The sequence below is a fragment of the Juglans regia genome, chromosome 4 (assembly GCF_001411555.2).
Source record: "Juglans regia cultivar Chandler chromosome 4, Walnut 2.0, whole genome shotgun sequence".
In the NCBI taxonomy this organism is placed as follows: Eukaryota; Viridiplantae; Streptophyta; class Magnoliopsida; order Fagales; family Juglandaceae; genus Juglans; species Juglans regia.
The window spans coordinates 32,871,699-32,896,377 of NC_049904.1; the positions used below are offsets into that span (position 1 = coordinate 32,871,699).

At 37.2% G+C, this 24,679-nt stretch overlaps 1 protein-coding gene across 1 annotated transcript; it reads left to right on the top strand.

Annotated features, from left to right (window-relative positions):
• The first annotated feature begins 1,126 nt into the window (after positions 1-1,126).
• Positions 1,127-24,370, top strand: LOC109013487 (ubiquitin carboxyl-terminal hydrolase 12). The gene is made up of 32 exons (XM_018995591.2): positions 1,127-1,305; positions 1,558-1,621; positions 1,839-1,989; positions 2,094-2,251; positions 2,901-3,166; positions 3,262-3,480; positions 3,557-3,665; positions 3,760-3,875; positions 4,816-4,914; positions 5,259-5,368; positions 11,874-11,948; positions 12,197-12,275; positions 12,567-12,713; positions 12,815-12,895; positions 13,009-13,128; positions 16,271-16,393; positions 17,256-17,333; positions 17,500-17,588; positions 17,677-17,785; positions 17,905-17,973; positions 18,048-18,158; positions 20,956-21,011; positions 21,103-21,280; positions 21,376-21,477; positions 21,584-21,655; positions 21,850-21,915; positions 22,130-22,195; positions 22,896-22,982; positions 23,114-23,230; positions 23,374-23,448; positions 23,573-23,659; positions 23,916-24,370. Exons 1-32 carry the CDS (start codon positions 1,276-1,278, stop codon positions 23,955-23,957), a joined length of 3,351 nt encoding a protein of 1,116 aa, XP_018851136.2. The 5' UTR covers positions 1,127-1,275; the 3' UTR covers positions 23,958-24,370.
• Positions 24,371-24,679: the final 309 nt, after the last annotated feature.

The following is a 24,679-nucleotide window of genomic DNA, read 5'->3' on the forward strand; positions in this document are numbered from 1 at the left end:
CCTCACAGATTCGCCTACATTTGATGTTGCATACAATGCTGTGTAAGAGAAACAACCCTAACTAACTTGACTCAATTTTTATTCCGTATGTGAAAGGCACACCCAATCCATTTACGATTGGAATCTTGACAAATTTACAAGAAAATACAATCAAACTTAAAGCAAAGAAAAAACAATAAATAGGCACGAGGAAAGGCAGTTGCATGCACCTGGCCCAGCCGGGAAGTCGTCATGTGATGGTCGAATGGCTGGCTGAACGTGAACCCAGGTGTACCTACCATGCCCATTTCAACCAGCCTCGTTTCGGATGGAAGGCCGTGTAGTGATGAAGATTGGCCTTCACTTAGGTGCAACGAAATTACATGGCGGCACTTGTCGTCCATGCACGAACGAACAAATGATTAGGAATCAAGTTGATCTGCCTTGTTCTTGGAACGGCCTTTGAGTTCAACAGATTTGACAAAATAACATAGGATATTTTTATAAAATGATACTATTTATATAAATTATTTTATTAAAATATTTCTCATTTAAAACATAATTACGTACAAAATGATAAAAAAAAAAATTGTCTATCTGTTATTTTCGATAAATAATTTATTTGGTAGTTAAAAGTTTCAATCATTTGATCAGCACGTGAAAGTCAGAACAATTCAAAGTGAAAATTGCTCGATCGGAGCATTTTTTGGACGTTTTGATTTGAACTAAAATAGTAATGAATTATTTGTTTCTTTTTTTTTTAAAGTTTCGTTTAAATAATAAGATAAGATAAAGGTGATTTATGAATAATAATAAAATTATTAATTAAAATTAGATTATATAATATTTCACCACTATATCCAAATTCCAAACGGTCCATAACAATAAAATGGGAGTAGTACTCTGCTAGGAAAGGATTACCTAGTCATCACGCACCAGTGTACACGCACGTGACCCCTTGTGCCCGCCACGTCATGTAACTGTACGTCACTAAATCCAGATTGACTACGTGTCCCCCTCCCACTGGTCCTTGACCATAAATCCCAAAACGTATCGGTCACAAACTCACCACGCGCCATCGCTTTCGTTCCCCCCCCCCCCAAATACCCTCATACTTTTCCGAAAACCCTCAAATACCCCTCACGAAGCAAAAACACCGACTCTTTGCTCTCAGCCACTTCTCTCCGTACTCTGCCTCGTTGCCCACTCCTGCTTGGCGCTCTATTCCTACTTGGCGCTCTCTTTCTTTCTGGTTCTCAGATTCGCCGATCGGACGGGTCGTCTCTCCCACTACCAATGACCATAGTGACTCCTCCGGCGTTAGATGTATGTTCCAACTCTCGCTCCATATATATACAAATAGGCACACACGCGCATGCGCATCTATCGTGGTGTTTTGTTGTCACTCTTTTAAGCGCAAGTTGATACCCTAGGGTTTAGGTTTTTGTTGAGATGATTCGGAAAGCTCAAATTTCGGAAATTCACTGCGTTAAAGTTTGGTTCCTAGGGTTTTGATTCTGCCCAGTAGGGTTAGGTCGCACTTGATCAGAGCTCTGATTTGCGTACGTTTGTTTTCAGCAAGAGGAGGAGGAGATGCTGGTGCCGCATTCGGATTTAGTCGAGGGTCCTCAGCCTATGGAAGGTTTGTCTTTCACATTCATTACGATTCATAACCCAAATTTCATGCTTTTTATTTTATAATCCGGAGCTTTTGATCCGAGTAATCTATACGGAATCATTAGTTTTCCCTATATGAGTTTCGTTGGTACAGTGTGGTAGTGTTTGTAACTTGATCGGTTAGGATGCTAGGGTTTTATCTTTCTATTTTTGGCGTTGAAGTTTTTTATTTGTGGATTTAGTCATGGCGCAAGTGGAGCCTGCAAGTACGGTGGAGAATCAGCCAGTGGAGGACCCGCCATCTATGAAGTTCACGTGGACAATTGAGAATTTTACTAGGTTGAATACCAAGAAGCACTACTCGGATGTTTTTGTCGTTGGCAGTTATAAATGGTATTTGAATGTTTCCCTCTAGTTAAACTTATCTATACGCTTGCAACATGCTTTAATGTATGTGTTATGATTGGTGTTGGACCTGCCTTGGTTGGTTTGATCAGGAGGATACTTATCTTTCCAAAAGGGAACAATGTGGACCACTTGTCAATGTATTTAGATGTCGCGGATTCTGCTGCATTGCCATACGGCTGGAGTAGATACGCTCAATTCAGTTTGGCTGTGGTTAATCAGGTTCACAGCAAGTACTCAATAAGAAAGGGTATATCTTCACTGTTCTTTTTGTCCTGTAGTCACTTCCGTGTTTGTTGTTTTTTCATCTAAGGAAGTGTTTATTTTTCCTCCCGATGGAACAAATAGTTCTTCCATTATCTTGTGGATGCTTTTGCAGTGATTCGTTTTCATACTGTATGTTAAATAATTGTAATGTTAATGGTTGTAATCAATGCACATGCCGTAATATTCAAAATTTCATGGTATTTGATATGGATATTTCCTGCCATTTATTGTTGGAACTTAAATAAATAAATGAATTACACTTCTTTCAACTTAAGCTTTTAGTGTAACTTGTGAAAATATTAATTGGTCATTAAATATAACCATATTGGGTTCAAACCTCACAAATTATCTAATAATGCAGAAACAGCAACATACATCAATGTTAAGAGTCTATAAAATGAGCAGACCTGTGCTCAATTGGTTGGCCTGTGCTATAGGAACCATGCATGTTAGTGAGTGTGGGAAAAGTATCACATGATAATAATAATTTGATCTTTTGCTTGTACAATTTTTATTAGCAAAAACTTATCAAAAAAAAAAAAATTTTATTAGCAAAATTAATGTATTTGGGTTGTTACACTCCATTTTTCCTTGGTATGTAAGTTTCAACCCATAATGCTTGGTTTTTGCAGACACCCAACACCAGTTCACTGCAAGAGAGAGCGACTGGGGTTTTACATCATTCATGCCTCTCAGTGATCTTTATGACCCAACTAGAGGTTACCTTGTCAATGATACATGTGTTGTGGAAGCTGAGGTTGCAGTCCGTAAGGTGCTGGATTACTGCTCATATGACTCAAAGAAGGAGACTGGTTATGTTGGACTTAAGAACCAAGGAGCAACATGTTACATGAACTCGCTGCTACAGACTCTCTACCATATTCCTTACTTCAGAAAGGTCAGAGTGTGTTCCATGTTTCCCTGAAGTCACCATGGTTTTTATTGATGATTTTATATAGATGGAACAACATTTTTGTGGTATGTTGACACCAGGCTGTGTACCATATGCCAACTACTGAAAATGACATGCCTTCAGGAAGCATTCCTTTGGCATTACAGAGTCTATTCTATAAGCTTCAATATAATGACAGCAGTGTGGCAACTAAAGAATTGACCAAGTCTTTCGGATGGGATACGTATGATTCTTTCATGCAACATGATGTGCAAGAACTCAATAGAGTTTTGTGTGAAAAGCTTGAAGATAAAATGAAGGTATAGGAGGTTTAACAAATTTGGCCTGGAGCATGTATGTTTGTTTCGTGGTTCTAATCTTGTCCTCTTGATCCAGGGCACTGTTGTGGAGGGGACAATACAACAGTTATTTGAAGGGCACCACATGAATTACATTGAATGCATCAACGTGGACTACAAATCTACAAGAAAGGAATCATTTTATGGTATTTACTCTTGGTGCAAATTTGAGTTTTGTGGTGTTTGAGAAATCATTATCATCACAATGCTTGATCTCAAAATATGTTTTTTGCTTGGCAGACCTCCAGCTTGATGTCAAAGGCTGTTGCGATGTTTATGCTTCTTTTGACAAGTATGTGGAAGTTGAACGTCTTGAGGGCGATAACAAATACCATGCTGAAGAACATGGTTTGCAGGTTAGTTACTGTGTTATTTCATGGGAACCAGACATATAAAATCTGTGTAACTCCAACCTAAATTGGTTGAGATGACCCGTGTTCTTGATTTTATGAAGAAAATCTAGAAGCTCTTTTAGGTGATTGTAATAGGCCTGCAAACTCATTCATTTTTTTAGCACTTTGAAGGAAAACAACCAAAAATTGGTTAAAGTGGTTGATTGGATAGGTTTAACTATTGAAGGTAGGCCTACCTTTTGTTTGTAAATCTAAATCAATCATTTTTGGATTGTTTTTATTAAGGCAATTCATTAAAATGCAGAGGGGTGTAGCCTAAGTACACAAAGAATAAACCCGAAATGCCCCCGACTAGTGGTAAGAAGGAGAACGAAGAGACATGAATTCTAGCTAATTAGAGATTCAGCCAGGCGTATAGGGTGTTGTAGTTTTAGCACTGCCCTCTCTCTTCTGAGTGCCATGTTCCCTCCATATACACCACATCAAGCACAAAGAAATCACTTGCCAAACCTTTTACCTCATACATAGAGAATATTCTCAGCATCTTGATGAAAGGCTTAATAAATTTCTATAAGAGGAATATAGAAATAGGTATTTTGTGGGTTTAATGAAGCATTTGAAGTATAGATATGTTGTGAATATGTTTTTTTATACCTTCTCATTGGATGCGGTGCTTAGTCTCTGTCTCTCTTGTAGAATTGCTGCTTTTATTTTGTGGGTTTAATGAAGCATTTGAAGTATAGATATCTTGTGAATATGTTTTTTTATACCTTCTCATTGGTTGCGGTGCTTAGTCTTTGTCTCCTGTAGAATTGCTGCTCAAGCCATTGTTGTGGATAGGTTTTTTTTTTTCTTGTTAAGTAGTGACACATTTGAATATTGTTTTGTAGTGACACATTTGAATACTGTTTTCAACTCCTACACTGATTAATGCTTATCTCAGGATGCTAAGAAGGGTGTCTTGTTTATTGACTTTCCCCCAGTTCTTCAACTTCAGCTTAAGCGGTTTGAATATGATTTCATGAGGGACACTATGGTAAAGGTCAGTTTTTGAAACTGCTTTTATTTATCTGTGGTTTGTGCTTGCACTACTGTCCTTCTCCTGTATTGTAGTTATCAACTCTGTACACTATAAATATTTTAGGCAGACTGCATTGAAATACATCAGTTACTATAAATTTTTTTTAGTAAAAAATCAGCTACATTGTGTTTTCTTTACCTTATGGTTGGAAACTTGTTTGTGTATGTTGGTACGTCTTCAAATTATTAAATTATCACTGTTTCATGAAAAGCAATTCTTTTGCTGGTCAATGTTTCCACTTTATTGATACTTATCAAAAACAAAAAAAATGTTTCCACTTTATTGATAGTATGTTGGTTTTGCAGATAAATGATCGCTATGAATTTCCTCTTCAACTTGATCTTGATAGGGAGAATGGAAAATATCTATCACCTGAAGCAGATAAGAGTGCTCGCAACCTTTACACACTTCATAGGTTCTAGTGATTTCTCAATTTTGGTTGACAGATAAATTGTTTTCTAGAAGCTTGTGATATATTATAAATGACTTCTATGAGCATCTTGCTTGATCATAAAGATGGTATTTAATTTGATGTGTTGCGATAGGTCTTCGTGCCTGCCTGCTCACCGTTGACTTCTATTAGTTTTGTCTGTCTTGTTTTTGTTTGTGGTTTTGGTCTCTTTCTTTATAGAGTTCCGCTTCAAAGCGGTCGGGCTTATTTTCTTTGTTTAACAACCTTCCACACATATGCTGCCACCTCAGAAATTACACCAAATTTACAATACACTCATTCACATGGGAAACAAAAGGAGATACGCCAATCCTCTATGCTTCCAGTTTCTTAGCACCGCTGCACGATAGAAATCCAGAGTTCTACCGCCACCAGTCCAACTCTGATAGTTTTGGGCGTCAAAAAGGAAAGGAAAAAACCACCACCCCAAATACAAAACTCCAATGCAAATTCCTGTGTTCCTCCAGTTTCTCAGCAACCAAACAAAATGATTATATCCAAACACCAAATAAAATACATATATTGCGGGAAAATCTAAGTCACAGAAGTTGAAACAGAAACCCTAATTTAAACTTTTTTTCCTTAATATGTTCATAAACAACAATCAGAGACAAAAGGAAAAACGTAAAATAAAATTCAATAAGATCAATTTCGGAATGGACATAAGAAGAAATATACAGCAGAGAGATTTTCACATACTTGTCGAAAACTAAAAATTAAAATTAAAAAAATGTTCTCTGATCAAGAACTTTCTGGATTCCTTGAAAATCTGAAAGCTGAAGGAGTTGATTGGAAATAAATCTTGGGAGAGAGGAAAAAGAAAGAGGGTCTCTCGCAGTTGGGTGCCATGAGTCCAAGGAGCAGCATTGGGAGTCCAAGCTCTCCGAGGAGAAGCGTTGCAAGCTCCAAGACCGCGTTTCTAAACTCCTCGACGAGGCCCCATTTCGAGACGCCGCCAGTGAGGGTTGGGTGAGGGGCTCCAGATCTATGCGTTCGTCGTCATCATCGAGGGGCTCCAAATCTCTGCGTTCGCCGTCGTCTGCGAGGGACTGGGATGGGTTGTGGGTGTGAGAGGGGGAGAGAGGGGGAACGAAGGGGAAGTTGAGATCTGAGTGTGAGAGTGGTTTCCTGGGGTGTGGTCACATTGTAGCTCAAATGAAAAGCCTACGTGGCACTAATCTATTGGAAGGCTGTTTTTTGGTGGACAGCAGTCGGACCGGTTATAAGATTTTCTCTTCTTTATATTCTCTAGCCTTGCATGTCTATATCATCAATGAGATACATGAATTTTGCTAGAGGCAATTTTGTTGCATTACATGAACCATTTCACCAAGCATTGTTCATACTTTACTGTGCCATACTGTTCATTTAAATTAACTAAGGCCTCGTTTGTATTCGTAACTTTTTCCCACACAAAATATAATAAACAATTCAACTTTTTCAAATTCCAAAACAACTTTCTCAAATTTCCACACAAAATATAATACATAATTCAACTTTTATTCTACGATTCACAAACCATCTCAACCAATCTCAACTCATCTCTGAATCCAAACCACTCTTTAAGTTTTAATCCCATCCAATTGTGGGCCCATTTTATTGCTCCTCATCAACCTATCGGGATTTGCTACAGTATTATTTTTTTGTTAATCCTATCTAGAATCACATAATCTCTATCATCTTCCTTTGTTTTGTGAACCCTTTGTTTTGTTAATCTTATCGAGATTTGCTACAAAAACTTGAGTTTTGCGAGCCCTTTCAACTTCTGACATTTCCCTTACCTCCAATATATTCTCCAAACCTTTAAGTTCCTCCAAGAGTGTCTTCTTCTGGCTTTCCACATTACCAAACACCTGTTCATTCAAGCTCTTCAGATCTTTTTTCAATGCCTTCAATTCACGTGCCAGAATGTAACTTGGGGTTCCATGGAAATGATAGGAAGTTTACCATTATTGAACGCAGTCAATAAAGCCATCAGATTTTAGCCACATGTTCTCAAATTTGAATTACCTTGGACCTCCATGTATTCTGCCTCAGTCATGGGAAAGTGGTCTGAACATAGTCAGGGAAGCACACTGGGTTGCAAGATAGCGTTTCTTCCGATGACTTATCTAGGATTACCGCTGGGTATAGCGTCGAGGGCATGCTCGATTTGGGATACAATGATTGAAAAAGTAGAGAAGAGACTGACAGGGTGGAAGAGAATGTACTTGTCGAAAGGAGGCCGGATTACGTTAATCAAAAGTATACTTTCTAACCTACTCACTCACTTTTTATCATTATTCCATTTACCGGTAAGTGCGGCGGGTCGACTTGAGAAGCTATAGAGAGATTTTATGTTGGGGGCTTAGGAGAAGAGTTTAAATTCCATCTAGTCAAGTGGGAGATGGTGTGTCGTCTTATCTCTAATGGTGGTTTGGGTATTATAAATTTGAGGTTGTTCAATCGGGCGTTACTTGGCAAATGGTTGTGGTGATTTACCAAGAAATCAGAAGCTTTATGGAAAACTGTGATCGAGAACAAATATGATGATATAGGGGAGGGATGGTGTACTAGAGAAGTTAGAGGGGCCTCTGGAATGGGGTTATAGAGACATATTAGAAGAGGATGAGAGGTCTTCCATCAACACACTAACCTGCAATTGGGGACAGGTTCCAAGATTAGATTTTGGAAGGATGCTTAGTGTAGCAACAGTGTTCTACAAGATCTATTTTCTACACTTTTCTTGATCTCAAGTGCCAAAGATGCCACGGTGGAGGAGGTTATGGAAGTCTCAGGTAGGAGCATTCACTGGAACATCAATTTCAACCGAGCGGCACAGGATCGGGAGATGGAGAGTTTTGTAGATTTTTACAATCTCTTGTATTCTTGTCGTCCAAATATTCAACATGAAAATGACTTGTGGTGGAGTCCTGCAGGGAAAGGGGTGTTCACTGTTCGTTCCTTCTATAACGTCCTCACACAAGTTCCTGAGATACAGTTTTCTTGAAGGAGGCTTTGGCTTCATAAGGCTCCTCCCAAAGCTTCTTTCTTTGTGTGGACAACGTCTTTAGGCAAGATTCTCACTACAGATAATCTGAGAAAGAGGAGGATAATCATTGTTGACTGGTGTTGCATGTGTAAAAGTTGGAGTGAGTCGGTTAATCATTTACTTTTACATTGCGAGGTAGCCAGGACTCTATGGGATGAGGTGTTTAAAAGAATGGACTTAGCGTAGGTTATGTTGGAAACTGTGTTGGATGTATTGGCTTGCTGGACCTCAATTCGAGGTTTGAGACAGATCATAGCAGTTTGGAAGATGATCCCTATCTGTATTATCTGGTGCTTGTGGCAGGAGCGTAATGAAAGGACTTTTGAAGACAGAGAGATCTTTGGCGGAGCTAAAAATGTTATTTTTTAGGACTCTTTGTACTTGGGCCATTGTTATGGACTGTAATGGCATGGACCTTCATGGCTTCTTAGTTTCTAATGCACCTACATAATTAGGGCATTTTTAACTTTGTAATCGACAGTTGTTGGATTAATAAATACTTGTTTTACTTGTAAAAAAAAAACATAGTCAGGGAAATTGGAAATTGGTGCCTATTTGCATCTTGTGGTGCTTATGGAAGGAGCGGAATGACCGGACGTTTCAAGATAAAGAACGCTCTATAGAGGAACTTAGATCACTTTTTGTTAGAACTTTATTTTTATTGGCCATAGCTATAGATTTTAATGGCATGGGTATTCATGATTTTCTTCTTTCTTTTTCTTCTTCCTAGATAGGCGTTAACTTGTGTATACCCTCTTGTGTACTTGGGCTAGGCCTTTTGTTATTAATACAATCGTTTACTTATCAAAAAAAAAAAAAACATAGTTGGGGAAAACGCTTTTGGATGAGTTTTGGAAAATGGGTTTCCCAATACGAGGAGACCAAGAATCTATCGATCCTTGACTAAGAAGGAAATTCATAGTTGCTCGACCAAGTGAAGGAACCACCTGCAAGAGGGATATCTAATAGATCTTGGTAAAAAATGAAGTTAGAAAAGTCTACCATTGTTGAGTTGTAGTTCGAACCACCCGATCTTTCACTTGGGAACCGAGTGACATTAAAATCTCCTCCAATGCACCAAGGCATATCCCAAATGCTACGTAGCCCAACTAACTCATCCCATAATTAACTTAATCCGTGCACTGAGGGCTCTCCTTCTATGCTTTGAGGTCATTTCCAGATTGAAGGTGAACTTGGGCATATCAGATTTAATTCTAGTGGGGCAAGTGAAAATGTAGATGGTATGGCTTCTATCTTGGGATGTAAGATATCTTATTTACCAATGAAATATCTTGGCCTCCCATTATCTATTTGCAAAGTCACTCATTAAAAGTACCCTATCCAATTTTTTATTTTTTATTTTATAAGTACCCTATCCAACCTACCGACTTATTTCCTCTTGATTTCCGCTTCCATCACAGGTAGCTTACCGCATGGAGAAACTACAATGAGATTTCCTATGGGGAGGGATGAATGATGAGTTCAAATTTCATTTGGTAAAATGGGCCACCTTTGTTCCCCAACTTATCAAGGAGGTGTGGGTATCCTAAATTTGCAGCTTTTTAACAAGGCGTTGTTGGGTAAATGGCTATGGCGATATTCCTTAGAACATCGAGCCTTGTGGAGATCAATTTTAAACTCAAAGTATGGTAGAGCATGGGGAGATTGGTGCTCAAATGAGGTGAATGGATCCTATGTGGTGGCGCTCTAGTTTTACCTGTTTTGGGCAGGTGACGGGTCCTGTATCAAATTCTAGCATGACATATGGTGTGGTGATAGGACACTCAAGGAAACCTATCTAGACTTCTTTGGTATAGCAAGATGAAAGAAGCCTCGATCGCGGACCTCCTTCACTATTCTAATGGCACCCCCCAATAGAGTGTCACATTCCTTAGAGCTGTCCATGATTGGGAAGTTGATGCAATCTCCAAATTCTATACCCTAGTCTATTCAGTCCCTATGAGGAGGAGGAGGAGGAGGAGGAGGAGGAAGGGGGGGGGGGGGAAGACAAACTTTTTTGGCGCCCCTAGGCGAAAGGGAAGTTCACATATGTTCCTTCTACCAATCCATCTCTAAGCTTAATGCAAATCCATTTCCGTGGAAGAGCATTTGGAAGGCAAAGGCCCCCTTAAAGGCATCTTTTTTTGTATGGACAGCTTCTTTGGGGAAGATCCTAACTATTGACAACATAAGAAAATGCCGTATCATAGTATTGGATTGGTGTTGTATGTGTAAAAAGAGTGAAGAATCCGTCGATTATCTACTAATGCATTGTGAAATTGCCACGCCTTTGTGGAATGACTTTTTTACTAGGGTGGGTGTAGCTTGGGTGATGCCAAGAAGGGTGATTGACCTCTTAGCTTCATGGAGAGGTCTTCAAGGCACTTCTCAGATTGTTGCAATTTGGAAGATGGTTTTGATATGTCTATGGTGGTGTCTTTGGAGGGAGAGGAATGAGCAAAACTTTGAAGATTGTGAGCAATCATTGGATGAACTTAGAACTTTCTTTTTTAACACCTTGTTCCAATGGTCGATTGTAATTGATTTTATGGCATGACCATTCATGATTTTCTTGTATCACTAGAACATCACTCCTAGGCGTTGCTCTTGTATATGACCTGTGTACTCTGGCTTTGCCTATTCTTATGATCAATAAAATTTTATTTATCGATAAAAAAAATATTTGTTTTCAAATTATTAAATAAGTCAATTTTATTAAAGAGCGCTTAGAGGTGCAATTCTAGTGTGCAAGGATTATACATGAGAGCCTCCAATTAAGGAGAAGAACAAAAATTCATAATATCTGCAAAAGAGGAAAACCAAGTATTGTTGGGGGCGGTTGTTCAGTCAGAGAGATGTAAGCAAGTATTAGGCGTCACTTCTCTTTTCGCTCCATCAACTTGGATTACATCTCCTTTTCTCACTGGTGGCTACCCTGCTATACCATACTGTCAGAAGACATTTTATTATCTTGCAAGGTTTTGGACCTCCTTTTGATTGAAAGTAATTAAGGAAGTGCCCTTTTAATGGTCTTTAACAAGCTGGGTTGCATAATGTGAGATGAGCGTTCCTTCTGCCTTGAATCTTGAAATTGTATTCGAATTTATAATTTTTTGTAAGTATTTTAATGTTACCAATACAAATGTCTTCTCCCATTCCTAATTAGGTGTCTCTTGTTTACATTTTATGTGCATAGACTATGCCTTTCGCATTCTTCAATGAAATTTTCAATTACTTATAAAGAAAAAACAATTTGGATACCCCAATCCAACCAGTTAAAAGTTGGGTAAAACATGCTTGAGTGTCAATCATTGATGCTTATTTCCCATCCTTCATTATTAGATTAGATTCTATGGATATACTTTTGGTGCTGACTGGTGATACTACTGTACTCTTTTCAGATTTGCATGCATCACATGCTCAATTTTTCTCTTGCAGTGTCTTGGTCCATAGTGGCGGGGTGCATGGTGGGCACTACTATGCTTTTATCAGGCCAACCCTCTCAGATCAGTGGTATGTTTACTTTATGGAATCTCCTGTGATTTGCAGTTGTAATAGAATGGATAACCGTGCATGTTTATGTATTCAAGACTTTTCTGATTTTCAACCTTTCGAAAAAAAAGGCATTCCAGAATTTTCCAATTTCAGTTTTTTTGCCTAAAACTGCACAGAAAGTTCTAGTGCGCGTTTATTTTTTGGTTTGTGATTTTCATGTATGCTAAGAATTTTTAAATTTTGCTGACCAATCTTTGTTGTTTTAGGTTCAAATTTGATGATGAGCGGGTGACCAAAGAAGATGTAAAGAGGGCATTAGAAGAGCAGTATGGTGGTGAGGAAGAGGTACTCTAAAAGGGAACCACTAAGGCCTCATTTGGTTACACAAACCATCTCATCTAATCATTACAATTTTTCCAAACTCACACAAAATACAATAAACAATTCAGCTTTTTCAAATCCCAAAACAAAAATAATATTAAAAAATAATATTCTAACAATATTTTATTAAATTTTCATCTCATCTATCTGTGTAACCAAACAAGGCCTAAATGCTCCCCCTCTCTCTCTCCCCTATTCTTTTCATAATTCTCATCTTGATTGTGAACTAATGTTTCCTTCATCTGTGTAAAACAGTTGCCACCGGCCAATCCTGGCTTCAATAACACTCCTTTTAAATTCACAAAATACTCAAATGCTTACATGCTTGTGTATATACGTGAAAGTGACAAGGAGAAAATAATTTGTAATGTTGATGAGAAGGATATAGCCGAACACCTGAGGGTAAATGCTTGGTTTTACTTGTAGATGATCTAAATTTTAATATCCAGTTTTCAAGTGTAGGCATGTGTGGATTTAGACTGACTTAACACTGCTCATTCCAGATAAGATTGAAGAAAGAACAAGAAGAGAAGGAGGACAAGAGAAGATACAAAGCACAAGCCCACTTGTATACTATTATAAAGGTTATGGTTCTTACCCGTATCTCCTCATTTTCATGTTTAACTGTTTAGAAATGACTAGCATAGGTGTCTCCTCTTCGGAACTCTTGATTGATGGAATTGATTGATGGATCTAGGTTGCACGAGATGAAGACCTTGCAGAACAGATTGGAAAAGATATATATTTTGACCTCGTGGATCATGACAAAGTTCATGGTTTTCGTATTCAAAAACAGACATCCTTTAATCTTTTCAAGGTATTTTTGACGTTTTGAATTGTATTTGAAGAAGGATTGATCTATATTCTTCTTGAAAATTGTGTTGTTGATCTTTTAGCAAGTTTTTGTGCATTATTTTTGTTCTTGGTACTTTTTTGGTCCCAAATTATGTGTCTTAGTTTGGTACACATTAACAAAAAAATGTTATCCTTCTGGATTGCCCCCCACATACATATTAGAAGTCATATTTTTTATGTTTATTTTTTAAATGCAAGGTAGGTTAGGAAAATGAAATAAAATAAGTGGTTCATCTTTTGGAAAGTGGACACTTGTTCTGGGATGTTTCAAGAAGAAAAGCAAGACATTTGGTTTAAAATATTATATTGGCTATTATGAATTTATCCAAAACATTTGGCAAGTGATAAGGCTCCCGGTCTGGATGGGTTTACTTTGGGTTTCTTTCAAGTTTGTTGGGAAGTGATCAAGGAAGATATTATGCAAGTCTTTCATGAATTTCATTCTAATGCTAGATTTGAAAAGAGTCTCAATGCCATATTTTTAGCCCTCATTCCTAAAAAGGTGGGGTCTAGGGATGTGAGAGACTATCACCCATTAGTCTTGTGAATGGGATGTACAAGATTCTATCCAAAGTGTTAGCAAATAGACTAAGCTCGGTGGTGGAAAAACTAATCTCGTAGTCACAAAATGCGTTTGTCAAAGGGAGACAAATTTTTGACTCGGTACTTATCATAAGTGAAGTCTTGGATGGTCGATTGAAGTCTAGAGAACCCGAGCTACTTTGCAAGTTAGACATGGAGAAAGCATATATGATCATATCAACTGAAAGTTCCTTCTTTATTTACTTGGAATATGTGGTTTTGGGGGAAAATGGCATAAATGGGTAGAATTTTGTATCTCTTTAACTCGTTTCTCTATCTTGGTAAATGACTCACCAGTGAATTTCTTCAACTCCTCTCGTGGCCTGAGACAGGGAGATCCGCTTTCTCCTCTACTTTTCTTATTTGTCATGGAAGCTCTCAGCAAGTCGGAAATAGTGCCAGTGGGGGCTGCCCTCGATGTGGAGATTTTAGCTACTCCCTTGGAATGCAAAGATATCTTCGCTTCCTATAAAGTATCTTGGCTTACCATTGCGTTCCTCTTTTAAATCTGAAAGGATTTGGAATGATGTAAGTCGAAAGGGTGGAGCACAGATTGGCTGCTTGGAAGAGGCTATATTTGTCGAAAGGTGATAGGTTGACTTTGATTAAAAGCACTATTTCTAACTTACCTACCTATTTTTTGTTTTTTTTCCCGCTCCCACCAAGGTGGCTAACTGCATTGAGAAGCTATAAAGGGATTTCTTATGGAGTGGATTGGGGGAAGAATTTAAATTCTACCTGGTTAATTGGTCAATAGTTTGTACCCCAATTTCTGGGGGAGGGTTGGAGATTCGCCACTTGAGGAAATTCAATCAAGTTCTTTTGAGTAAGTGGTTGTGGAGGTACCAAAATGAAATGGAGGTCCTATGGAAGTCTGTTATAGATTCTCAGTTTGGGGAAGCTTGGGGAGGATGGTGCTCGAATGAGGTACAAGGCACTTATGAAGTGGGTTTGTGGAAAAACATGAGCCTTTGGGGGGCCTTCCGAGGACATGAACATTTTGTTGTAGGCAATGGTTCGTGTGTCCGTTTTTGGTTTGATATATGGTGGGGTAACCATTGTCTACGAGATACCTTCCCTACCATCTTTGCGCTTGCTAGAGTAAAAGAGGCATCGATTGCCGACCTTCTAGTCTTTTCAAATGGCACCACTCAATGGAATATTAACTTCATTAGGGCAGCCCATGATTGGGAGTTGGAGTCTATTACGGAGTTCTTTGCGGCATTATATTCCGCAAGTATTCGAGGGGGCACCGGAGACAATATGCATTGGAATCATTCTAAAAAATATATCTTCTCTGTCAGTTCTTTTTATCAAAAGCTCACGAACTCCGGAATGTCTATGTTCCCGTGGAAGAGCATATGGAAGACGAAAGCTCCCTCAAAAGCAGCTTTTTTTGTCTGGACAACTTCTTTGGACAAGATTCTCATCGTAGATAATTTGAGGAAACGACGGGTATTGTCCTAAATTGGTGTTATATGTGTAAGAAGCATGGAGAGTCAGTTGATCATCTGCTTTTACACTGTAAGGTGGCCTAGGTTATATGGAATGATTTTTTCTCAAGAGTCGGATTGTCTTGGATTATGCCTTGTAGATTGGTAGATTTTCTCGCAAGCTGGAGAGGACTACACAGAGATTCTCAGGTATCGGCAATTTGGAGATTAGTACTAATATGCATGTGTTGGTGTATTTGGAGGGAGAGAAATGCTAGATGTTTTGATGATCAAGAGAGAACAATGGATGAACTTAAAGTTTTCTTTTTTAAGTTATTGTTCCTATGGGCGGGGGCTATAGTTTGTAACGGACTTAGTGTCCATGATCTTTTTTCTTTCTATTGTAACCTCTAGCTAGGCGTTTTTTCATGTATACTTCCTGTATACCTGGGCTTTGCCTATTTCTATGAATACAATATCTTTGATTACCTAAAAAAAAAATATATATATCCATAATACAAATTTACAATGTATGAAAGATTTCATGATTTGCTTGTTTCCTTGTCTCCTTCTAGATAGATGTCTCTCTTATGTACATCTTGTGTACTTGGGTTGTGCCTCTGGCACTTTTGAATAAATATTTCTTACTTATTATTTTATTCATTCTACTTATCAAAAAAAAATTTCTTACGTATTAAAGAGAGATCTTTGTAGTGTTGGTTGTGGAAGTAGCTTTTGTTCTTCTGATGCATCATTGATGTGATACCCCATATGACATGGATAAGGGTAGGTGGTGTATGAGATCCCACATTGCTTGGGAAGGAGAAGTTCTTGCTCTTTATAAGGTTCCAATGGGGCTCTAATTGTATCATTGACTAGTCCTTTTAGAGTATAGGCCATGTGGTTTGGGCCTTCCATTGGGGCGTTACAATTGATTTCAGAGATGTTTGAGCTACTTGTTAATTTTGACTATTTTCTTTCTGTAAGTGATGGGGAATCAGAAATTTAGATTTATTGGATCCTCATATCATTGTTGCATATATGCTGTATTCATTACATTCTCATGTCTTATTCTGAGATGATTTACAGGAGGATGTTGCCAAAGAGTTTGGCATACCAGTGCAATTTCAGCGGTTTTGGATTTGGGCAAAGCGGCAAAACCATACATATCGGCCTAATCGACCATTGAGTCCTCAGGAGGAAGCACAATCTGTAATTACATCTTATGATGATACTCATCAATTAAGTCTTACTTTGGTTTTCATGATATTTTGTCTTTTTTATTACAATAATTAGAGCATAGGTACCCAATATGGCTCACCAATATGATTATCAAATCTTCCTCTTATGAAAGTTGAAAGCATAGGTTTCTAATAGAGAATCATATTGAATATTTGTATATGTTGTCTTTTGCATTTTAGCTTGCTTTTATTTGGATTTTGTTTTATGTTTTTTTTGTCTAGAAAAACCAATTTTGCAATTTTGAATGGGTAATGTACTGTACCAATCAAAATATTGTATTCATGTATTTCTGATTTACTTCTGTTAATGTATTCTAAATGTGTTCTTATCAGAAATAAAATTCCAAGTACTTGTAATTCATATGGTATAATCAAATGGTACAGGCACGCATGTAAAATATACTAGCTTTTATGTATGCTTTTTCTTTCTGGTCTTTTTCTGATTTTTTTGCTGCTGTTTGTTTTTCCTCCTTTATGGTTTTCTTGTATATTTCCTGTATACTAGGGTTGCAGCCCTCTGTAATGCTCTAATGAGATTATATGGTAAAAAAATCTGGTACTTGATTTTTTTCCTGCTTGTTTTCTACTGGATGTTCTACATTTTCTCTGGTATTGATGCAGTGGATGAATTCTGAACTCGAATTTTCTTGGAAATTGGGAATTAATCCAGTTCCTTTGTATCTCACTTGACTACTTTGCCCTCGGTATACTTTTAAAGGGTTATGCTGGAATTCTTTAGTCCGTCATATGACATGCTTAATGATAACAACCATTGCGTGGATAAGTAAATTTTTGTATAATGCAGGCTAATGATAACCATTTTCTGGTTGTAGGTCGGACAGTTGAGGGAGGTATCAAATAAGACACATAATGCAGAACTTAAATTGTTTTTGGAAGTAGAGCTTGGACTGGTAATGCTGTCTTTCTGATACTGGCATTTAACTTTCCTTGTTTGTCCAAATTTGTTTGAAAAGCCTTTAAATTTGCACTGCTAGAGTAAATATTGCAAGTAATGGTTGTTCTTATGAAGTAAATCTGTTCCTACACTTTTTACTGATTCAAATACTTTTACTTCAGGATCTGCGCCCTATAACCCCTCCTGACAAAGCTAAAGAAGATATTCTTCTTTTCTTCAAGCTTTATGACCCCGAGAAAGGAGAATTACGGTATTTGATGATCGCTTTCTTGTCATCATCCTTGTTTGAGAGTTTGTTCGTGGTAGTCTTGCTGACATAATTGCTTCCATGTTGACAGATATGTTGGTAGGCTTTTTGTAAAGAGCTCTGCTAAGCCCATAGAAATACTAGAAAAACTCAACCAAATGGCTGGATTTGCCCCTGATGAGGAGATAGAACTTTACGAGGTTTGTTTCTCAACATATTTGCGTTGTCAGGTTGTTTTGTCCTTATTCTGTGCTATATATTTTGTCACATTGTTCAAAATAAAATTCTTAGTCGATGTATTTTATCTGCTGTGGTTTAGGAAATAAAGTTTGAGCCCTGTGTCATGTGCGAGCACCTTGATAAGAGGACCTCATTTCGATTAAGTCAGGTATATTGCATGCTCAATACACTGTAAAACTCTGTCATGGGTGGTAATTTACATATTTGTTGCTTTGTTTATAGATTGAGGACGGGGACGTTATCTGCTTCCAGAAGTCTCCTCGACCTGAAAGTGAAGAAGAGTGCCGATATCCAGATGTTTCATCATTTTTGGAATATGTACACAACCGTCAGGTCATTCCGCCAAAAATCTTGAAACTTGATCACCAATATTTATAAATTTTGTTAGCTTTGTTTAGTTTCTAGGATATTGTGATGCAGCTTTGGAAGAAGGGTCAAGTTGCTTCGGTTTTGGCAACTTAAGATCTTTTCATTTGTGGAGCTTACATTCAACATCCGAATGAAGAAAGAGTTTTGAAGGTCTTATTACAAATGTCTTAGGGTTTTATGTATATTTGTTATTTTGAGTCATCAGCATAGGAGTTGTGGTTGTTTTTATGGGCAGGGGCAGTACAGGGATTTCTTTAAACCATGCACAGAAATCTTTGTTTTTTTTTTTTTTAAATGCATGGTAGTCAGGGTATTTTCTTTGGTCCTAGTCCTAGTCCTAGTCGAACAAGTTAGAGTCGGTGGCTATAAATACATTTGTAATCTTCATTTTTTATTAATTGATATTGGTCTTTATTGAATAGTGTGCCCATGTGTTCTTCTTCTTCTTCTTCTTCTCTTTTGGTGGCTATAAAGACATTTGTAATCTTCATTTTTGATTAATTCACATTGAGTATTTTCTTTATCAAATAGTGTTATTGAGTATTTTCTTTATTGAATAGTGTGCCCTTGTGTTCTCTCTTCTTCCTCTCTCTCTCTCTCTCTCTCCTCTATATTCTCCGGTCTCTATTTTTCAATTGCTATTAACATGCTTTGTTCACAACCCACAGATTCAGGTAACTTTCCTCTCGAGTCATCATTAGCCCATAACATAACCCATTCAAACCCTATGGCTTATCCTGTTAAAATTCTGAAAGTCCACTTATATTCCCTGAGCACTTAACCATTGATCAACCTTTGAAATTGTACCAACCCTATTTTTGGTGTTGCCAAGACTTAACAAAAAAATCTAAAAACTTTGCATTTTCAACCATAAAAAACAAAACAGTTCCAAACATAAAGCTAAATTTGAAACCTAAACCCTTTCTTCTAGAATTGTAATCAGTAAACTATATCTCAAATCCTAAAGCCCATCGCATAAGCCATTGTAAGCTTTCAAATCTGTTCCATGTCAATTTGGCATAAGAACAAGTGATTTTCTCTTACCCTAATCACGAAATTCTCTATTTTGTCACATCATGCTTGGAGATAAAGATAGTTTGATGCATAAAGATATTTAACCCAAATGTGATCTCTATAACATAAGGCGTATCATGGATTGGTGCTTCATTCATCCGTACAACTCCTATGTTGTAGGGATGAAATAAACCAAATAACTGAAAAGCAACTAAAGATAGGGTAGTTTATCCCTGTATCCAAACACAGCCAAAAGTACCTAAAAACCTAAACTTGTCAAATTGTAGGAGGCTTAACAAGTTATAGAAATGTATTCCTGGTTGATATGTAGAGAGGAATGAGTCATTTATGTTTCCAAGTTGGATTGCCTATATCTGTTGCATCTGGTTTGTCTTGTCAAAGAAGAAAAATGGTAATATTAAAATACACCTTAAATAATTTATATCATTGGTGTTCTTCTATTTGATAAATTTATATTATTGATATATTTTAAGTTTTTTTTTATGAGGATATATATTTTAGGTTTATTGTATTTTGAATTCACTAGTGACAATGTAATTACATTATCTATAAGGGGGTGCTTTTTACTTTTGGAAAAATAGGTGCATTTGCTAGTAGTCGAAGTCTTTCAACTATCTAGCTGTGAGGTGGAATTTGATGCAAGTGTTTACTGTTGGAGCTCCCTGCCATGATTATCCTTGTTTGAAGTTGACCGATTCATGTTAGCCTATGATTGTTTGCATGAACTGAAGTACCTATTAATTTATATGTTCATAATGTTTAAGGATCCTAAGGCTTCCATGGTGTGGAAAATGGGAGAGAAATATGTATACACGTGTAGAGAAATGTCCTTCTAGATGGTAAAAGTTCAAAAGGAAGAAGAGTGGATCCTTCCTAAAGCTATAGTCCAGTCATGCAATGATGTTGAAAAGAGATTAACTCATATTATGAGTGTATAGGAGTTATTCAAAGCCATTGGAAGCCTAATAATTTTTTTCATCCCAAATTGTCTCATAATGTAAAATAGAATGGCACATTAAACCTTACAACAGTTTTGATGACCAAACCTACCTTTCCAGAATGCAAGCATACCAAAAAGCATCTTAGTCATCACCCAATGGCTCCCCCAACCCAAAAAAAAAAGGCACTAGTGACCAGTAATCTGTCAGTCGCTATACAGTGTAAGTAATCTGCATTCTGAACTTTGGTTCATTTGGTTATGCTTAGATCTTAGACCAATTCTATGCTTTGGCTGTTAATGGAAACTAGTTGTGCACCTGTGCAATGCATAGGGAAATTGTTAATTTTTATTTCTTCTTTATAACATGATTGTTGAGTTTTCTAAATGTGAGATTCTTCAATTACTAACTGTAATAGATTTGATATAGGGTTAAAAAGAAGAAATTTTGTATAGAGTTAAAAAGAAGCGATGGAGGAAAAAATACAAAATATTCCGGACTTAAAATTTAAATTGTCCAATATTGACATAACCTTTCTCTTTATTTTAAACTTAAATGACAAAAATTTATGCTCATTTAATGTAAAGACATGATGACATGGTTCAATAGGAGTTAAGCTCCTTTGAAAATTATATATGCTATAGATAATCATTATGGTATTAAAGCATGGTTTTGCTTGTATTTAGTTGTGTTATTGTGGTTCTCATTGAATGTTTGGAATATTGACATATTGCGGTCTTTTTGCCAAGACATTAAAATTATCCTCTTTATGATATGCCAATTTATAGGTTGTTCATTTTCGATCTTTGGAGAGACCAAAGGAGGATGACTTTTGTCTAGAGTTGTAAGTATTTCCACATGACGCCACTATTTCACACTGTTGGGGAATTATCATTGGGGTTAATTGTATTCGGTGGTTTCTTTTTATTTTCTAGGTCGAAGGTACACAGCTATGATGATGTTGTGGAGAGAGTGGCACCGCGAATTGGTTTGGATGATCCTTCCAAACTTAGACTCACATCGCACAACTGCTATTCTCAGCAGCCAAAGCCCCAACCTATTAAATATCGAGGAGTAGAGCATTTATCAGATATGCTAGTCCATTACAATCAGGTTTGTTTGGCATAGATTGAGCTCTAGCAATGTTCTCTTAACTCCTACTGAATTATATATTGTGGGTGTAAATTATTCACGTTTTCTTTTAGCAGACCTCTGATATATTGTACTATGAAGTTTTGGACATCCCTCTGCCAGAATTGCAAGGTCTTAAAAATCTGAAAGTTGCTTTTCATCATGCTACAAAGGATGAAGTGCGTCTGAAAGCTATGACTATCCTCTCTTCCACCTGCTTTTCTTATTTAGGGATAGTGCTTGTACTTTTCACCCCTCATGTAATCTTGTTTATATTGTTTTCAGGTGGTAATTCATAATATCAGATTACCTAAACAGAGCACAGTTGGAGATGTGATTAATGTACTGAAAACAAAGGTATGTTTTTGCCATTCCTACTGAACTCATGCCATGTTTCTTCTTCCACAGGTTACTTAAAAAAAGTGCTTCACGGAAACTATTATCCAACGGTGGTTGAGTTTGACTCTTAAGTTACATATTGCAGCTTGTTTCTTCTTGTGAGTACATCTTTAGTTGCAGTATGATCACTTATCTGTTGTGGCTTGAAACAGGTAGAATTATCTCATCCAAATGCAGAAGTTAGACTACTTGAAGTTTTCTATCACAAGATCTATAAGGTAATGACTATCAGTTCATCATTGAAGTTAGATACTGGCTGTCTTATCAGTGATTTTTCTGCAACAAATTTGTGCTAGTGATGATATTTGTTATATTGCACTACCTATAAAAAAATGTATTATATATCTGCACATATCTGAAAGGATGCCATTTGCATCAGTGGTATGTTGTACAGTTTTATGTGCGCATCATTCTTCAATCTGCTTCTTGCAGATTTTTCCGCTCCATGAAAAAATTGAGAATATAAATGACCAGTACTGGACATTGCGTGCAGAGGAGGCAAGTCCCATCTAAGTGTTTCTCTCTACTCATTAATTTCAATTCATTTATTTTTGAGTTTCATCTCTTCCCTCTTATTTGGGTTAACAGTTTATGGGTTCGTAGCTTCTTTTTTTTCTTTTTTTTTTAGAAGTAAATAAGTAGCTTTATTGAATAGAATGAAACTATGCAATGCCCAAGTACACAGGAAGTATACAAAGTGAGACACCTAATTACATTCTAGTGAACTGAAAAGAAGATAGAAACTCATGGACATTCCCACCCTTCAATATAAATAGCTTCTTTACAATTAGCGCTTTGTTTTGTTTTTGTTCATACTTTTTTTAGACTGAATAAATCAACTGAAATACAAAGGAGGGGATTGACCTCTAAAAACACGTCAAACCTGCTTATGTTGTCTGAGAAAACGAAATACAATGAAATGGATCCAAGAGTTGTCTATGGTGGATTTGACTTGAAACATCTAGATAAAAAGGAAAGAATAGAAGGGGAGGAAAGGAGAAAGCAGGGAAGGGAAGGAGAGGAGGAATTGACAGATGAACAGTACATGTAAGGGACCTTTCAGAGAGGGAGAAAGGGTGGGGGGGAAGAGAGTCGGGGAAGAAGGAAGCATTTTTTTAGTGTTTTGGTTAATGCTCTGCATACGGAGTTCCCAGTGTTCTTGAGTTGAAGCTGACCTTGGTTTCTTTTTGAGTCTCAGATCCCTGAAGAGGAGAAAAATCTTGGCTCCCATGATCGTTTGATCCATGTTTATCATTTCATCAAAGAGCCTGCACAAAACCAAGTGGTATTCCAATTTAAATTATTTATTCTCAGGAGCTTGTTTACATTGTTTCAAGCTGTTTGGATATTTAAGTCATGGATGGGTATTACTTGCGTGGAAAAATATCAAGATTATCATTATTGTTCTTTCAACAGCAAGTCCAAAATTTTGGGGAACCCTTTTTCTTGGTAATACATGAAGCAGAGACATTAGCGGAAGTCAAAGTGCGAATCCAAAAGAAGTTGCAGGTTCCAGATGAGGAGTTTCTAAAGGTACCAATTTTAGATTTCTTTGGCGCTTTGTTTGAATGGTGTCATTATAACAGCTATTCTTTATTTCTGTACCATGATTACATATCCAAATGACAATCGATTCTAAGCTGTTAGTATTTTTTTTTATCCATTTATTTATTCAGTGGAAGTTTGCCTTTTTGTCAATGAGTCGTCCAGAGTACCTGCAGGATTCTGACATTGTATCCAGTCGTTTTCAGGTGTGCATATATTTAGTTGTTTAAAGATGGGTTTGATGATTTGTTTTTATTGGTGTTGTTTGGGCTTTGCATCATAATTGAATGTTTTGATTTTGTTACATTAATGTTAACTTTTTTTCCTCAGAGAAGAGATGTCTATGGAGCGTGGGAGCAGTACCTTGGATTGGAACACTCTGATAATACCCCAAAGAGGGCTTATTCAGTAAATCAGGTAAAGTTCCTCCATACTAAAGTCCTTGTTGCAATACTAGCAGGTTTATTTATCGGTACCTAGAATGATGCCAGGAACCATTTTAGCAAGACCACTTGTTTAAAAAAAAAAAATCAAAAACAAAAACAAAAACAAAAAAAGCTATTTTAGCAATAACCACTGAAGCGGAAAAAGCCTTGTGCTAATGCCAGATTAGGATTGGGTGTAACCTGGAGATGCCTGTATCTCATCATTAATTTGCCTCAAAATTTTGCAGAACCGCCACACATTTGAGAAGCCAGTTAAAATATACAACTAGGTTAGAGCTGATTATCTTCCACCAGAACTTGAGCTGTACGAGCATCCTTCAAAGCCACAATGGCATGTGTGGAAATGGAGGGGATGAGAACAATCGTTACAGTTGAAAAATTAGTAGTAACGCTTCACATTGATTTTACTTCCATCAGGTTTGACTTTTGGTTTGTAGGTTGTAATATTCTTTCTCCAATTTGGGTGGGGGAAGGTTTGAGGTTTTCCCTTCTGATTTAGCGCAGTTATATTGTTGATGCGCCCTGCTTGTGCTCTTGCCCTGTTTCTTCTTCTTACTAAAGTCACTTCCTTTTGAGAGGGTGGCTTTCCATATACAGCTCCAGTGTATTTTAGCAGTACATAAAGAAGATTTTGACGAGATGTATATCGGGTACAGTTAGTTTTGTTTAGCATTCATTATTATTCCTGTGCCTTTCTCCTTTTCTTTTTCTCTGTTTTGTTTTTTTTTTTTTGGGGGAGGAAACCATTGTTGAGTTGACTGAGGCTGATGCCACCAAGAATGCAGTACATGTGAAGGGGACGAATGACCAGGAGCTAGAAATTGCTATAGTCACGAGAAGTTAATAGACGAAACCTATTATAGATTTCTCCCGTCAGTCCGGTTAAGTAAACCCCCTTCAATATCAGCTAACGTTGAAGGTACACCTACCTTAGTGGTGGTTCTATAGCCTTTCAAGAATTTCTTTTAAGCCTTGAGAAGTTACTCAGAGA